The 18,344-nt window shown below is 40.7% G+C and overlaps 1 protein-coding gene across 1 annotated transcript in view; it reads left to right on the top strand.

Annotated features, from left to right (window-relative positions):
* MSN (moesin) overlaps positions 1-2,520 on the top strand; it is a 72,490-nt gene extending 69,970 nt beyond the window's left edge. Inside the window, exon 13 of the mRNA XM_005897421.3 lies at positions 288-2,520. Coding sequence (XP_005897483.1) covers positions 288-452 — 165 coding nt within the window. The 3' untranslated portion in view covers positions 453-2,520. The remainder of the gene's footprint in view (positions 1-287) is intronic.
* Positions 2,521-18,344: the final 15,824 nt, after the last annotated feature.

The raw sequence follows: 18,344 nt of genomic DNA, 5'->3' as shown, positions 1-18,344 counted from the left end.
AATACCTGTCATCAATTGATCCACTCAGTTGGTATCTTTTGTTTTATTCTTGCCCCCCTGAAATTCTAACAGGGCTGGAAATGGCTCTCAAAAAATATGTGTGTGTGTGTGTGTGTGTGTGTGTGTTTGTGTGTATAAAGGGTGGGGGCAGTGGGAGTGGAGTGGGAGGGGAGAGAGAAAGGTGAGGGAGAAGGTGGGACAGGATAAATCAGGAAATACATTTGGTTAAGAAGGGGAGGTAAAATTAGAGGAAGCCATTAACCCTTTATCCCCTTGCACCTTCACAGGCCCTCACTTCAGAGCTGGCCAATGCCCGTGATGAGTCCAAGAAGACTGCTAATGACATGATTCATGCTGAGAACATGCGACTGGGTCGAGACAAATACAAGACCCTGCGCCAGATCCGGCAGGGCAATACTAAGCAGCGCATTGATGAGTTTGAGTCTATGTAAAGGGCACCTAGCCCCTAGGGACCCCTCCTCCCTTCTTCCTTGCTCTCACACTCTTATACTCTTGCCTAACTCACACTGTGCTGGAGCCATTAACTAGAGCAGTCCTGGAGTCACGCCAAGCATTCAGTGCAGCCATGGGACCAAACCTAGCCCCTCAATCCTTATTCACTTCCCTAGGCAGAGAGATGGCCACTGTGGTGCCAATGAGATCCTCTTTTTCCTCTGTCCTGGGTGATCTGGCTTGCTAGAAGAGAACACTTTCTCAGCTCAGAGGCACTTCCCACTTGGTTTGGGAAATACCCTCATATTTAATGCTGTTCTGCAGGAGTCAAGTGTGGAGTAGGTTGAAAACTGGCCCTCACCCCTGCCCTACCACAGCCTTCATGTTCATGGTCTTGTGATTTGCAGAATTGAAGCATCACAGGTTTAGAAAAGAAGGCAGGGCCCTGGCTACATGCTCTAGAATGTCAACTGCCCTAGGATTAGGCCTCCCAATGTCCATTCTTTCTAGAGTTACTTATGCTTTGTAATCATTGGAGGCAAAAAGATGTTCAGTCATTCTTCTCTCTACCTCCCAGATTGGGCCTGTTACAAATTCAGTCCCAATAAGCCTTGTGCCTGAGTTCAGACACTGATTTTTCTCTTCAGGGTAGTATGGGGGAGAATATGCCTTCAAGAGGCTTCCCCAACCTCCTGGAAGGCGGTTAGCCCTTCTGTTCAGACCTGATTGGGTAGAGAATATGCCTCTATGTTTTATGGGAGCCTAGGCTTATTTCAGGTGAGCTCTATGGGCAGAGATATCCCTTATTATTCTGTGTTCCTCTTCCGTTCTTGGGACCTGCCCTTCCCCACTCTAATCCACAAATCCCCTCAGGTAGAACAATAGGGATGATTACTCTCAAACCCAGCCAGCCACATCTAGAACTCTTGCCAAGGGGATGAAATATTCACATGTGGCTTCAGTATTTTCACCTCCAGGCAGTCCCAAACCACTTCTCCCTTCAGGGCTAGTTGGGCCACAACTTCTGCTTCAGGGTCATTAAGGCCTTGGTTTTGTGAGTCCTGGATCTTGATGTCAGTTGGCTCAATTGGTGAATGTGTGGAAGAAGCCAAGTGTGGTGTGAGAAGCTCGTGACTCAGATCCTACAGGTTACTTGAGCCCTACCAGGTGCCTAACAGCCCCTTCCTATCACCCCTCTCTGAGGTGATGATTGGGTCCTGCCTCTGTTTAATAAACCTTTAACCCAGATCTTCCCACCAGCTGTGCTATCCCTTGGACTTATAAATCAGAGAGCTGTTAGGGGTTCTGGTCTGGTCCCTTTCACGCCGCCACCTCTTTCTCTCAACCCTGGAGCAGCATCCTCTTCCTCTCTGTCTCATGTGTGCTCTTTTTCTTTCTACCAGTGTTATATATTTTAGCAGCATCTAACTCAACATTGATTTCTGCATTTCTTGCTAATGCACCTTTAGAAGATACTAGTCTTGGGACAGGATCATTTTGGCCTCATTCCTTTACCACCCCTACACCTAAGAAGCATATTTTGCCAGAAAAATTAATGTAAGAAGCTTTCAGTATTAGTGATATCATCTGTCACTGTAGGTCATACAATCCTTTTTTAAAGTACTTGGTATTTGGTTTTATTGTTCCCTTTTTTTCCTGCCTTCTTCTCAAAGTTCATTCCCCAAAGGGGCCCTACTGTACTTCCATGCAGTGCCCCTAGCCCAGAGCCCATGGCTTTGATCCCTCCATCCCCTTGTCTTCTGCTTGACCTTGGGAAATCTTATGTGCATCGCTGTGTATTATATTGACACTTTCTTGGTGATGTGCCCTATATTTGCTAAATTCAAACCTGGAATTATGGGGCAATCCAGCTGCCTTAAAGATAGTATACCACCCCACCACCACCCCCCTCCCCGCCAGGGGAAGCTGGGGAGAAAGATTAGATTTTATATTCAGGGTTTTTTTGTGCATCTTTTGGGTTTTTTTTTTTTTTTTAATTTGTTTTTGGAGGGGTTTATGCTTAACCCATGTTCTATTTCAGTGCCAATAAAATTTAGGAAGACTTCATTATGACTTAATCTTTCTTTATGGCATCAGTGGATGACTGTAAAATACTTTAATGTAATTTCCACTCTGTGAACCACTTTTCTATCCCTGGTCTCTTTTCATTCTCACTTCAGTCCTATTGGGAGTGTATATGACTATCCATCCTCGTTTTATAGAGGAAGGAATGAACTTGAAAAAATAGAAGAGTAGAATAACTGCCCAAGGACACAGGACTGTATGAATTAGTAGCCTGTGCCCTTTCCATAGTCCTAGACCAATTTTTCCAAGGTAGATGGGCCCTGCATTGACCATGTGATGCTCCTGGGTTTGTTTGGCTCTGGGTCTGCTTGTAAGGAGTGGTTTATATCTCTGGACTCCTACTGGGATGGTCAGGCCCTTTCCTGCCTCCTTGTCAGGAATACCTCCAAGCTTGCCCACCTCCTACTACCCTCACTTCTTGTAGTGTCAGTGAAGGTCAGAGAAATTACCTTGAGTTGAACCCTATTGCAGAAAATAGTGGGAGTATGAAGTGAGAATGGAGAATATATGTATGTACAAAAACTGTTGGGCAGTACTTTATGGTTTATAAAACATGTCATTTTGTAGCCTTGTTATGGTTGTCCTAGTTTTACAGATGAGGAAACAGACTCAGATAAGCCTTCTAGGTTGTCTTGGACCTGGCGTACTCTCACTTACCAGCTCCCTTCTTGGTGAGCCATCGTGTGCAAGGAAAAGCAAGTTATGTATTCTGTGAGCTTTAAATCCTTACAACAACCCTTTGAGGCAGTGTCTCTCAAACTTGTCTACATATTAGAATCTTAAAGATTTAAAAGCCTAGACCACTTCCTCAGATCAAATTATAATCTCTAGTAGTGGGAAATGCTCTGAGAATATACTGTTTTATCCTATTTTACAGATAAAGAAATGGAGGACCAATAAGATGAGTTAATTTCTCCAAGGTTGCAGATAGAAGTAATAGAGCCAGGATATGAACAATCTAGGCAATTGTTCATTAGGCAATCTAGTTCATGAGCCTGTGCTCTTAATCACTACACTATATTTCTTCCCTGCTCTTTCCACCAAGGGCCTGAGGAAGGATAGACATGCACTGGAAAAAGGAAATACATTTGATTCTTTGTATCTTTGGAATCTACATCCTCTGATTCAATCAACTGTGGATCAAAAATATTTGAAACAATTCTGGAAAGTTCCAAAAAGCTAACCTTGAGTTTGCTGCATCTTGGCAACTATTTACATAGCATTTACATTGTTTTAAGCATTATAAATAATCTAGAGATGATTTAAACTATACAGGAGGATGTGCATAGATTATATGCAAATACTGCACCATTTTATAAAAGGGACTTGAGCATGCACTGCTTTTGATATCTGCAAGGTACCTGTTACCAATCCCCTATGGATACTGAGGGATGACTGTATTTGCACACCTTCAGTTCTAAGGCATCAAATAGAAAAGACAGAGGAACCAGAGATCAAATTGCCAACATCCGCTGGATCATTGAAAAAGCAAGAGTTCCAGAAAAACATCTATTTCTGCTTTATTGACTATGCCAAAGCCTTTGACTGTGTGGATCAGAAAGAGATCGGAATACCATACCACCTGACCTGCCTCTTGAGAAACCTATATCCAGGTCAGGAAGCAACAGTTAGAACTGGCCATCGAACAACAGACTGGTTCCAAATAGGAAAACGAGTACGTCAAGGCTGTACATTGTCACCCTGCTTATTTAACTTACATGCAGAGTACATCATGAGAAACGCTGGGCTGGAAGAAGCACAAGCTGGAATCAAGATTGCCGGGAGAAATATCAATAACCTCAGATATGCAGATGACACCACCCTTATGGCAGAAAGTGAAGAGGAACAAAAAAGCCTCTTAATGAAAGTGAAAGAGGAGAGTGAAAAAGTTGTCTTAAAGCTCAACATTTAGAAAACGAAGATCATGGCATCTGGTCCCATCACTTCATGGGAAATAGATGGGGAAACTGTGTCAGACTTTATTTTTTTGGGCTCCAAAATCACTGCAGATGGTGACTGCAGCCATGAAATTAAAAGATGCTTACTCCTTGGAAGGAAAGTTATGACCCACCTAGATAGCATATTCAAAAGCAGAGACATTACTTTGCCAACAAAGGTCCATCTAGTCAAGGCTATGGTTTTTCCTGTGGTCATGTATGGATGTGAGAGTTGGACTGTGAAGAAAGCTGAGTGCCAAAGAATTGATGCTTTTGAACTGTGGTGTTGGAGAAGACTCTTGAGAGCCCCTTGGACTGCAAGGATCCAACCAGTCCATCCTAAAGGAGATCAGTCCTTGGTGTTCATTGGAAGGACTGATGCTGAAGCTGAAACTCCAGTACTTTGGCCACCTCATGCAAAGAGTTGACTCATTCGAAAAGACTCTGATGCTGGGAGAGATTTGGGGCGGGAGGAGAAGGAGACAACAGAGGATGAGATGGCTGGATGGCATCACCGACTTGATGGACATGAGTTTGGGTAAACTCCGGGAGTTTGTGATAGACAGGGAGGCCTGGCGTGCTGCGATTCATGGGGTTGCAGAGAGTCAAACACGACTGATCTGAACTGAACTGAGGTTCCCTCCAGCTTCAACCAGAGGGTGCCTGTTTCTGTGTGTATGTTGGGCTATATATGTGCAAATATGGGAGACAAGTGGTCTTACGTTTCCAGGAAGATACATGTGGCAGGCAAGATAATGGCCCCCCGCAAAGATGAATATATTACCTTATGTGGCAAAAAGGGACTTGGCGATGGTGGTGTGATTAAGTTAAGGAGTTTAAGTTTGGGAGATGATTCTAGATTATCCAGGTGGGCCCAATGTAATTACAAGGGTCTTTAAAAGATCAAAGAGGGTCAGAGAAACAATTGAAGATGCAGTGTTGATGGCTTTGCAGATGAAGAGGACACAAGCCAAGGAATACAGGTGGCCTCTAAAAACTGGGAAAGGCAAGGAAGCAGATTCTCCCCCCAGAACCTCCAGAAGGAACACAGTCCTGCTAACTCTTAAGCTCAATGAAACCCAATTAAAACAAACAGTAAAAAATGGAAATCATCCATACATGAATATGATACCAAAACCAGGAACCATGTGAGGAGGAGAGTACAAATGCAGGAAATGGGAACTGAATTTGAAATGAAGAGACCAGCAACTTAAAGCAACTATATAGATAGATAGGTAGATAGATAGTGAAGTCACTCAGTCGTGTCCAACTCTTTGCGACCCCATGGATAGTAGCCAACCAGGCTCCTCTGTCCATGGGATTTTCCAGGCAAGAATACTGGAGTGGGTTGCAATTTCCTTCTCCAGGGGATCTTCCCGACACAGGGATCAAACCCAGGTCTCCTGCATTGCTTTACTGTCTGAGCCACCAGGGATATATATATATATATATGTGTGTGTGTGTGTGTGTGTGTGTGTGTGTGAAAGTGAAGTCACTCAGTCATGCCCAACTCTTTGCGACCCCATGGATAGTAGCCTGCACCAAGCTCCTCTGTTCATGGGATTTTCAAGGCAAGAGTACTGGAGTGGATTGTCATTTCCTTCTCCAGGGAATCTTCCCAATCCAGGGATTGAACCCAGGTCTCTCACATTGTGGACAGACACTTTACCGTCTGAGCCACCAGGGAAGCATATATATATATAACTGCTATATCAAAACTTCATAGGAAATGGAACCCCCCCCCCAAAGACTACAATAGATATACACACATGAAAGAAAAAGTAACACAAATACAACACCAAAGATGAGCCAAAAGAGAACAAAACAGGAAGAGAAGAAAAAATGACCTACAAAAACAAACCCTAAACATTTACTGAAATGAAAATAGATGTTGATTTGAAGTGAACTTAAATATTGATATTTATGCTAAATTTAAATGAATTTCATGCTTCAAAAAAGATTCAGACTGACAGAATATATATAAAAAACAAGACCTGTATAAGACACCCACTTCAGATCTAGGAACACATACACTCTGAAAGTAAGAGAATGCAAAAAGATATCCCATGCAAATAGAAATCAAAAGAAAGCTGGAGTAGCAATATTCATATCAGACAAAATAAACTTTAAGATAAAGACTGTTGTTACAAGAGACAAGGAAAGTACGTACGTAGTGATCAAGATATCAATGAAAGAAGAGGGCATAAGAATTATAAATAAATATGTATCCAACACAAGAGCTCCTCAATATATAAGGCAAATCCTAGCAGCCATAATAGGGGAAATTGGCAGTAATACAACAATAATGGGACATTTTAACACTCCACTGACACCAATGAACAGATCATCCAGAAAGAAAATTAATAAGAAAAGACAACCTTGTATGACACATTAGACCAGAGAGACAATTGATATTTATAGGACATTCCATCTGAAAGCAGCAGAATACACTTTCTTCATGAAAGTGCATGTGGAACATTCTCCAGGATAGGTCTCATCTTGGGTAACATATCATGCCTTGGTAAGTTAATTAATTAATTAATTTACTTTTGGCTGTGCTAGGGCTTCTTTGCTGTGCATGGGTTTGTTCTAGTTGTGGCAAGCAGCAGGTCCTCTAGTTTCAGTGTGTGGGCTTCTCGTTGCAGTGGCTTCTCTTGTTGCAGAGCACAAGTTCTAGGCAAGCAGGCTTAGTAGTTTTGGTGGTGCATGAGTTTAGTTGCTCCATGGCATGTGGGATCTTCATGGACCAGGGAACAAACCTGTATCCCCTGCACTGGCAGGTGGATTCTTAACCACTGGACCAACAGGGAAGTTGAAACACTGGTAAATGTAAGGAAATTGGAATCATATCAAGCATCTTTTCTGACTAGTGTCCTCAGGGATTAGTAATCAATTACAGGGGAAAAAAAGAGGTAAAAAACAAAAGTTCAAGGAGACCAAACAATAGGTTATTGAACAACCAATGGATCACTGAAGAAATCAAAGAGGAAATTTAAAAATACCTAGAGACATATGACAACCAAAACATTATGATCCAAAACATATGGGAAACAGCAAAAGCAATTCTAAGAAGTTTATAGAAATACAATCTTACCTCAGGAAAAAATAAAAATTTCAAATAAAAAAAGCTAACTTTATACCTAAAGCAACTGGATATAGAGAAACAAACAAACCCAAAGTTAGAAGAAAAGAAAACACACATATCAGAGCAGAAACAAAGAAAGCAGAGACAAAGAAAACAAAAGCTAAGATACATGAAACTAAAAGCTGATTCTTTGAGAAGTTAAACAAAATTGATAAAGCTTTAGCCAGACTCATCAAGAAAAAAAGGGAGAAAACTCAAATGAGTAAAATTAAAATGAAAAAGTTACAGCTGACACCACAGAAACCAAAGGATCACAAGAGACTACTACAAGGCCAAACAACCTAGAAGAAATGGAGAAATTCTTAGAAAGGTACAAACTTCCAAGACTGAACCAGAAAAAAATTGAATATATAAAACAGACCGTTTACAAGCACTGAAATTGAAAGTGTGAGAAAAAAACTTCCAACCAGCAAAAGTCCAGGAGCAGATGGCTTCACAAGTGAATTCTATCAATCACTTAGAGAAGGGTTAACTCCAACCCTTCTGAAACTCTTCCAAATAATTGCAGAAAAAGGAACACCCCCCAAGCTCATTCTATGAGGCTACCTCACCCGGATATGAAAACCAGACCCAGATATTAAAAAAATTACAGGCTAATATCACTGATGAATGGGTGCGACCATCCTCAGCAAAATACTGGTAATCCTAGTCCAATAAGATATTAAAGGGTCACACTCCATGATCAAGTGAGAATCATCCCAGGGATGCAAGGATTCTTCAATATACTCAAATCAATGTGATGCACTACCTTATCAAATTTAAAAACCATGTGATTTTCTCAATAGGTGTAGAAAAAGACTTTTGAGAAAATTCAACATCGATTTATGATAAAACTCTCCAGAAAGTAGGCACATAGAAGGAATCTACCTCAACATTATAAAGGCTATATATGACAAATCTATGGTCTTCCCAGGTGGTGCAGTGGTAAAGAATCTGCCTGTCACTGCAGGAGATGCAAGATACTCGGGTTTGATCCCTGGGTTGGGAAGATCCATTGGAGAAGGAAATGACCCACTCCAGTATTCTTGCCTGGAAAATTCCATGGACAGAGGAGCCTGGCATGCTACAGTTCATAGCGTTGCAAAGATTTAGATTCAAGTGAGGATATACATACACAGGATAAACCCACAGGTAACATTATTCTCTATGATAAAAAAACCGAAAGCATTTCCTGTAAGATCAGGAATAAGATAAGCATGTCCACTCTTGCCACTTTTGTTCAACATAGTTTTTGAAGTTCTAGCCATGGGAATCAGAGAAGAAAAGAAATAAAAGGAATCCAAACTGAAAAAGAAGCGAAATTGTTGCTGTTGGCAGATGACATGATACTATATTTAGAAAATCCAGACATGCCACCTGAAAACTACTAGAGCTCATTAATGACCTTAGTAAAGCAATAGCACACAAAATTAAAAGACAGAAATTTCTTGCATTCCTATACACTAGCGATGACAGATCAGAAAGACAAATTAAGGAAACAATCCTATTATCATCACATCAAAAAAGAATAAAATACCAAGGAATAAACCTACCTATGGAGATCAAAGTCCTGTACTCCAAAAACTATAAGATATTGATGAAAGAAATAAAAGATGACACAAACAGATGGAGAGATATAACATGTTCTTTAATGGGAAGAATCAATATTAACAAAATGATTATACTATCCAAAGCAGTCTACAGATTAAATGCAATCCCTATCAAATTAAGAATGGCATTTCCCCCAGAATTAGAAGAAAAAGTTTACAGCTTGTCTGCCCTCTGGTGGATGAGGATAAAAGGTTGTGTAAGCTTCCTGATGGGAGGATTGGCTGTGGGGAAAACTGAGTCTTGCTCTGGTGGGCAGGGCCATGCTCAGTTCAGTCGCTCAGTTGTGTCCAACTTTTTGTGGCCCCATGGACTGCGGCACACCAGGCTTCCCTGTCCATCACCAACTCCTGGAGCTTGCTCAAACTCATGTCCATCAAGTTAGAGACGCCATCCAACCATCTCACCCTGTCACCCCCTTATCCTCTTGCCTTCAATCTTTCCCAGCATCAGGGTCTTTTCCAATGAGTCAGTTCTTCGTATCAGGTGGCCAAAGTAGGGGAGCTTCAGCTTCAGCATGAGTCCTTCAGTGAATATTCAGGAAAGGTTTCCTTGACCAGTGACTGGTTTGATTTCCTTGCTGTCCAAGGGACTCTCAGCCATACTCAGAAAATCTTTAATCCAATTTTCTGCTGATGGGTGGGGCTGTGCTCCCTCCCTGCTAGTTGTTTCACCTGAGGGAACCTAGTCGTGAAGCATAATGTATGTTCTTAGTCACTCTTTGAAACCTCATAGACTGTAGCCAAATTTCCCTGTTACTCCAGGTGTTTCTTGACTTCCTACTTTTGCATTCCAGTCCCCAATAAGGAAAAGGACATCTTTTTTGGGTGTTAGTTCTAAAAGGTCTTGTAGGTCTTCATAGAACCGTTCAAATTCAGCTTCTTCAGCATTACTGGTTGGGGCATAGGCTTGGATTACTGTGATATTGAATGGTTTGCCTTGGAAATGAACAGAGATCATTCTGTCATTTTTGAGATTGCATCCAAGTACTGTGTTTTGGACTCTTTTGTTGACCATGATGGCTACTCCATTTCTTTTAAAGGGTTCCTGCTCACAGTAGTGGATGTAATGGTCATCTGAGTTAAATTCACCCATTCCAGTCCATTTTAGTTCACTGATTCCTAGAATGTCGACCTTCACTCTTGCCATCTCCTGTTTGACCACTTCCAATTTAGCTTCATTCATGGACCTAACATTCCAAGTTCCTGACCTCCCTCTTGAGAAATTTGTATGCAGGTCAGGAAGCAACAGTTAGAACTGGACATGGAACAACAGACTGGTTCCAAATAGGAAAAGGAGTACATCAAGGCTGTATATTGTCACCCTGCTTATTTAATTTATATGCAGAGTACATCATGAGAAACTCTGGGCTAGAAGAAGCACAAGCTGGAGTGAAGATTGCCAGGAAAAATATCAATAACCTCAGATATGCAGATGACACCACATTTATGGCAGAACGTGAAGAGGAACTAAAAAGCCTCTTGATAAAGGTGAAAGATGAGAGTGAAAAACTTGGCTTAAAACTCAACATTCAGAAAACGAAGATCATGGCATCTGGTCCCATCACTTCATGGCAAATAGATGGGGAAACAGTGGAAACAGTGTCAGACTTTATTTTGGGGGGGCTCCAAAATCACTGCAGATTGTGACTGCAGCCATGAAATTAAAAGACACTTACTCCTTGGAAGGAAAGTTATGACCAGCCTGGATAGTATATTGAAAAGCAGAGACATTACTTTGCCAACAAAGGTCCGTCTAGTCAAGGCTATGGTTTTTCCAGTGGTCATGTATGAATGTCAGAGTTGGACTGTGAAGAAAGCTGAGCGCTGAAGAATTGATGCTTTTGAACTGTGGTGTTGGGGAAGACTCTTGAGAGTCCCTTGGACTGCAAGGAGATCCAATCAGTCCATTCTGAAGGAGATCAGCCCTGGGATTTCTTTGGAAGGAATGATGCTAAAGCTGAAACTCCAGTACTTTGGCCACCTCATGCAAAGAGTTGACTCATTGGAAAAGACTGTGATGCTGGGAGGGATTGGGGGCAGGAGGAGAAGGGACGACAGAGGATGAGATGGCTGGATGGCATCACTGACTCGACGGACGTGAGCCTGAGTGAACTCCGGGAGTTGGTGATGGACAGGGAGGCCTGGTGTGCTGTGATTCATGGGGACGCAAAGAGTCGGACACGACTGAGTGACTGACCTGAACTGAACTGGTGCAATATTGCTCTTTACAGCATTGGACCTTGCTTCTCTCATTAGTCACATCCACAGCTGGGTATTGTTTTTGCTTTGGCTCCATCCCTTCATTCTTTCTGGAGTTATTTCTCCACTGATCTCCAGTAGCATATTGGGCACCTACCGACCTGGGGAGTTCCTCTTTCAGTATCCTATCATTTTGCCTTTTCATACTATTCATGGGGTTCTCAAGGCAAAAATACTGAAGTGGTTTGCCATTCGCTTTTCCAATGGACCACATTCTGTCAGACCTCTCCACCATGACCCGCCCGTCTAGAGTGGCCCCACAGGGCATGGTTTAGTTTCATTGAGTTAGACAATGCTGTGGTCTGTGTGATTAGATTGACTAGTTTTCTGTGATTATGGTTTCAGTGCGTCTGCCCTCTGATGCTCTGTCACAACACCTACCATCTTACTTGGGTTTCTCTTACCTTGGACGTGGGGTATCTCTGCACAGCTGCTCCAGCAAAACGCAGCCGCTGCTCCTTACTTTGGACGAGGGGTATCTCTTCACCACCACCCCTCCTGACCTTGAACATTGGAGTAGCTCCTCTTGGCCATACTGCGCCCATGCAGCCACCGCTCCTTGGACATGTGGTAACAGGCAAATTTGGCCTGGGAATACAGAAAGAAGCAGGGCAAAGGCTAATAGAGTTTTGCCAAGAGAATGCACTGGTCATAGCAAAAACCCTCTTCCAACAACACAAGAGAAGACTCTACACATGGACATCACCAGATGCTCAACACCAAAATCAGATTGATTATATTCTTTGCAGCCAAAGATGGAGAAGCTCTATACAGTCAGCAAAAACAAGACCGGGAGCTGACTGTGGCTCAGATCATGAACTCCTTATTGCCAAACTCAGACGTAAATTGAAGAAAGTAGGGAAAACCACCAGACAATTCAGGTATGACCTAAAGCAAATCCCCTATGATTATACAGTGGAAGTGAGAAATAGATTTAAGGGCCTAGACTTGATAGATAGAGTGCCTGATGAACTATGGGTGGAGGTTTGTGACATTGTACAGGAGACAGGAATGAAGACCATCCCCATGGAAAAGAAATGAAAAAAAGCAAAATGGCTGTTTGGGGAGGCCTTACAAATAGCTGTGAAAAGAAGAGAAGCGAAAAGCAAAGGAGAAAAGGAAAGATATAAGCATCTGAATGCAGAGTCCCAAAGAATAGCAAGAAGAGATAAGAAAGCCTTCCTCAGTGATCAATGCAAAGCAATAGTGGAAAACACCAGAATGGGAAAGACTAAGATCTCTTCAAGAAAATTAGAGATACCAAGGGAAGATATCATGCAAAGATGGGCTCAGTAAAGGACAGAAATGGTATGGACCCAGCAAAAGCAGAATATATTAAGAAGAGATGGCAAGAATACACAGAAGAACTATAAAAAAGATCTTCACGACCAAGATAGTTTCAGTGGTGTGATCACTGACCTAGAGCCAGACATCCTGGAATGTGAAGTCAAGTGGGCCTTAGAAAGCATCACTATGAGCAAAGCTAGTGGACGTGATGGAATTCCAGTTGAGCTCTTTCAAATCCTGAAAGACGATGCTGTGAAAGTGCTGCACTCAATATGCCAGCAAATTTGGAAAACTCAGCGGTGGCCACAGGATTGGAAAAGGTCAGTTTTCATTCCAATCCCAAAGAAAGGCAATGCCAAAGAATGCTCAAACTACCACACAATTGCACTCATCTCACACACTAGTAAAGTAATGCTCAAAATTCTCCAAGCCAGGCTTCAGCAATACGTGAACCGTGAACTTCCAGATGTTCAAGCTTGTTTTAGGAAAGTCAGAGGAACCAGAGATCAAATTGCCAACATCCGCTGGATCATTGAAAAAGCAAGAGTTCCGGAAAAACATCTATGTCTTCTTTATTGACTATGCCAAAGCCTTTGACTGTGTGGATCACAATAACCTGTGGAAAATTCTGAAAGGGATGGGAATACCATACCACCTGACCTGCCTCTTGAGAAACCTATATCCAGGTCAGGAAGCAACAGTTAGAACTGGCCATCGAACAACAGACTGGTTCCAAATAGGAAAACGAGTACGTCAAGGCTGTACATTGTCACCCTGCTTATTTAACTTACATGCAGAGTACATCATGAGAAACGCTGGGCTGGAAGAAGCACAAGCTGGAATCAAGATTGCCGGGAGAAATATCAATAACCTCAGATATGCAGATGACACCACCCTTATGGCAGAAAGTGAAGAGGAACAAAAAAGCCTCTTGATGAAAGTGAAAGAGGAGAGTGAAAAAGTTGTCTTAAAGCTCAACATTTAGAAAACGAAGATCATGGCATCTGGTCCCATCACTTCATGGGAAATAGATGGGGAAACAGTGGAAACTGTGTCAGACTTTATTTTGGGGGGCTCCAAAATCACTGCAGATGGTGACTGCAGCCATGAAATTAAAAGACGCTTACTCCTTGGAAGGAAAGTTATGACCCACCTAGATAGCATATTCAAAAGCAAAGACATTACTTCGCCAACAAAGGTCCGTCTAGTCAAGGCTATGGTTTTTCCAGTGGTCATGTATGGATGTGAGAGTTGGACTGTGAAGAAAGCTGAGCACCAAAGAGTTTATGCTTTTGAACTGTGGTGTTGGAGAAGACTCTTGAGAGTCCCTTGGGCTGCAAGGAGATCCAACCAGTCCATTCTAAAGGAGATCAGTCCTTGGTGTTCTTTGGAAGGAGTGATGCTAAAGCTGAAACTCCAGTACTTTGGCCACCTCATGCAAAGAGTTGACTCATTGGAAAAGACTGTGATGCTGGGAGAGATTGGGGGCAGGAGGAGAAGGGGACGACAGAGGATGAGATGGCTGGATGGCATCACCGACTCGATGGAGATAAGTTTCTGTGAACTCCGGGAGTTGGTGATGAACAGAGGGCCTGGCGTGCTGCAATTCATGGAGTCACAAAGAGTCGGACACAACTGAGCGACTGAACTGACTGACGGACTAGACTGTAGCCTGTCAGGCTCCTCTGTCCATGGGGATTCTCCAGGCAAGAATACTGGAGTGGATTGCCATGCCCTCCTCCAGGGTATCTTCCCAACCCAGGGGTGGAACCCAGGTTTCTTGCATTGAAGAATTCTTTACCAACTGAGCCACCAGGGAAACCCAGGTAGGGCTAATGTCCTCCAAAATGACTTATGCCAGCGTGTGCTTCCCAGGACTACTGCTGCCAGGGCTCCTGTCCCCGAGGCAGGCCTCTGCTACCCCACGCCTCTGCAGGAGACCCTCAAACACTCACAAGAAGGCCTGATTCTGTATCCTGTGGGGTTGCTGCTCCTTTCTTTTGGGTCCTGGTGTACACAAGGTTTTGTCTGTGCCCTCCAAGTGTGAAGTCTCTTTTTCCTCTAATCCTGTCGAGGTCCTAATCAAATCCCACTGGCCTTCAAAGTCAGATTCCTTGGAGATTCCCAATCCCTTTTTCAGATTCCCAGCCTAGGAAGCCTGTTGTGGGGCCTAGAAACTTTACAATAGTGCAAGAACTTCTTTGGCATTATTCTCCAGTTTTTGAGTATCCCACTCGGTTGGTATGGGATTTGATTTTATCATGACTATTCCCCTCCTACAATCTCACTGTGGCTTTTCCTTTGTCCTTGTATGTGGTGTGTCTTTTTTTTTTTTTTTGGTGGGTTCTAGCATCCTCCTATTGATGGTTTTTCAGCAGCTTGTTGTGATTTTTGTGATCTTGCAGGAAATGAGTCCACGTCCTTTTACCTAGCCATTTTGAACCTTCTCTTCAAAAATTTTACAGTTTGTATGGAAACAGAAAAGACCACAAATAGAGCAAGGTTGAGAAAGAAAAGTAGAGCTGAATAAATCAGGCTTCCTGACTTCAGGCTATACTACAAAGCTGCAGTCATCAAGACAGTATGGTACTGGAACAAAAACAGAAATATAGATCAATGGAACAGGATAGAAAATCCAGGGACAGGCCCACACACCTAATATACAACAAAGGAGGCAGGAATAAACAGTGGACTGTCTCTTCAATAAGTGGTGCTGGGAAAACTGGACAGTTACATGTAAAAGAATGAAATTAGAACACACTCTAACACCATGCACAAAAATAAATTCAAGATGAGGTACTAAATATAAGTCTGGATACTATAAAACTCTTGGAGGAAAACATAGGGAGAATGTTGGCTGACATAAATTGAAGCAAGATCGTTTTTGATCCACCCTATAGAGTAATAAAATAAATAAATGGGACTTAATTAAAATCTTTTGCATAGCAAAGGAAATCATAAAAAAAAATGAAAAGACAAGCTTCAGAATGGGAGAAAATGTTTGGAAAGAAAGCAACTTACAATTGATTAATTTCCAAAATATACAAACAGCTTATGCAGCCCAATATAAAAAATAAACAACCCAATCAAAAAATGCACAGAAGTTCTAAATAGACATTTCACCAAAGATGACATACAGATGGTCAATAAGCACGTGAAAAGATAATCATCATGCATTATTAGAGAAATGCAAATCAAAACTACAATGAGGTATCATCTCACACTGGTCAGACTAACTATCCTCAAAAATCTATAAACAACACATGCTGAACAGAGTGTGAGGAAAAGGGAACCCTTTTACAGTGTTGGTGGGAATGTAATTGGTATAGCCATTATTGACAACAGTATGGAGGTTTCTTAAAAAATAAAAATAGAGTTACCATCTGATCCAGAAATATCACTGCTGGACGTATTTCTGGAGAAAACCATAATTTGAAAAGATACATGCACTCCAATGTTCATTGCAGCACTACAATAGCCAGGACATGGAAGCAACCGAAATGTCTATCAACAGAGGAATGGATAAAGGAGGTGTGGTACATATATACAATAGAATATTACTCAACCAGTAAAAGGAATGAAATAATGCCATCTGCAGCAACATGGGTGGATCTAGTTGATTGAAATTGTTGGATGGATAGGTTAATGCTTTATTATAAAATTTGACAAATTTCAATAATTATTTCTTCAAATATTTTTCTTTCTCTTTTCTCTCCTTTCATTTGGTACTTTCATTATTATAGTTTGGTGGTTTAATGGTGTCCAACATTTTTCTGAGACTGTTTTTTTTTCATTCTTTATTTTTCTCTGTTCTTTGGATTGCATAACATCTATCAGTTTATTTTCAAGTTTACTTACTCTTCATTGCCAGTTCATATCTATTATATGCATCTATATTTAATTTTGGGAAAATGTACATAACATAAAACTTAACTATTATAACAGTTTTTAACACACAGTTCAGTTGTATCAAGTACATGTACAGTGTGGTAAATCCATCACCACTATATATCTCTAGAAAATGTTCATTGTCTCAAACTGAAACCCCATAACCATTAAGCAATAGCTCCCCAGTATCCTCTCCTCTTAACCCTGGTAACCCCTGTTCTACCCTATATTTTTGTGAGTTTGACTTTTCTAGGTACTTCATATGAGTGGAATCATGCAATATTTGTATTTTTGTGTTGGCTTATTTCTCTTATCATGTCTTCAAGATTCAACCATGTTGTACCATGTATCAGAATTTCATTTCTTTTAAGGCTAAATAAGATTTCATTGCATGCATATACCACATTTTGTTTAAACATTTATATATTGAATAACATTTGTATTGTTTCCACCTTTTGGCTTTTTTGAATAATGTTGTGAAGATGAGCACATAAATATCTGTTCAAATCTCTGCTTTCAATTATTTTGGTTATATACTCAGAGATGAATCTGATATATTGTATGGTACTGTATGTTTACTTTTTTGAGGAATAACTATATTGTTTTTCACAGAACCTGTAAGTTACTGTTATTTTAACCTTAGAATTTTCATTTTTCATTTCATTTTATTGATGTTCTGATTTTCATGAGACATTGTCATTATTTTTTTACTTCATTTTTATTGTAATTTTTCTTACTGTAATAAAATTCACTTACCAGAAATGTCATCCTTTTAAGATGCATAATTCAGTGGATTTTATTATATTCACAAGGTAATGCAAGCATTACCACTATCTAATTCCAGAACATTTTCATAATCCCCAAAGGAAACCTCAGACCTATTAGCAGTCTCTCTCCACTTCTCTCCTTATGCTGCCACAAATCCCTGAAACCGCTAACCTGTTTTCTGTCTTTATAGATTTGCCTATTCTAGATAGTTTACATAAATGAAATCATATATGATGTTTTGTATCTGGCTTCATTCATTTAGGACAATCTTTTCAAGGTTCATACAAATTTTTACATGAATCCTATTTTACTCTTTGGATGAATGAATAGTCCATTTTTACTCTTTGAATGAATGGACTATTCATAAAATTTAAATTTATCTAAAAAATTTATCTAAATGATTAAATTTATCTAATGATTAATTAATGGAAATTTGAGTTTTTAAATACTTTTTGATATTATAAATAATGCTAATATCACTATTCATGTACAAGATTTTGTATGTACATATATTTTTATTTCTCTTGGAGTGGAATTACTGGATCATATGGCATGTTTACATTTTGAGGAGAATTCCTCAGAATTTTCCATATGTGAGATCAAATCATTTGCAGGCAGAGATAGTTTTACTTCTTACTATTTAAACTGAATAAATTTTATTCATTTTAATGGTCTAATTTCTCTGGATAGAACCTCCAGCAAAATGCTAAACTGAAGTGACAAGAGCTGACTTCCTTGTCTTGTTACTAATTTTAGTGTCAATGCTTTCAGTTTCATGATGAAGTATGATATTAGCTGTTATTGTTATTTTTTATAGATGCCTGAGGAAGTCCACTTCTATTCCTAGTGTGTTGCATGTTTTTTTTTTTTTTTTATAATGAAAGGAATTTTGAAAAATGTTATATTTGAATCTATTAAGAGGATCATGTGATT

The sequence above is a fragment of the Bos mutus genome, chromosome X (assembly GCF_027580195.1).
Source record: "Bos mutus isolate GX-2022 chromosome X, NWIPB_WYAK_1.1, whole genome shotgun sequence".
NCBI lineage: Eukaryota > Metazoa > Chordata > Mammalia > Artiodactyla > Bovidae > Bos > Bos mutus.
The sequence above is the reverse complement of the archived record's forward strand: the minus strand, read 5'-3'. Positions and strand labels throughout refer to the sequence as shown.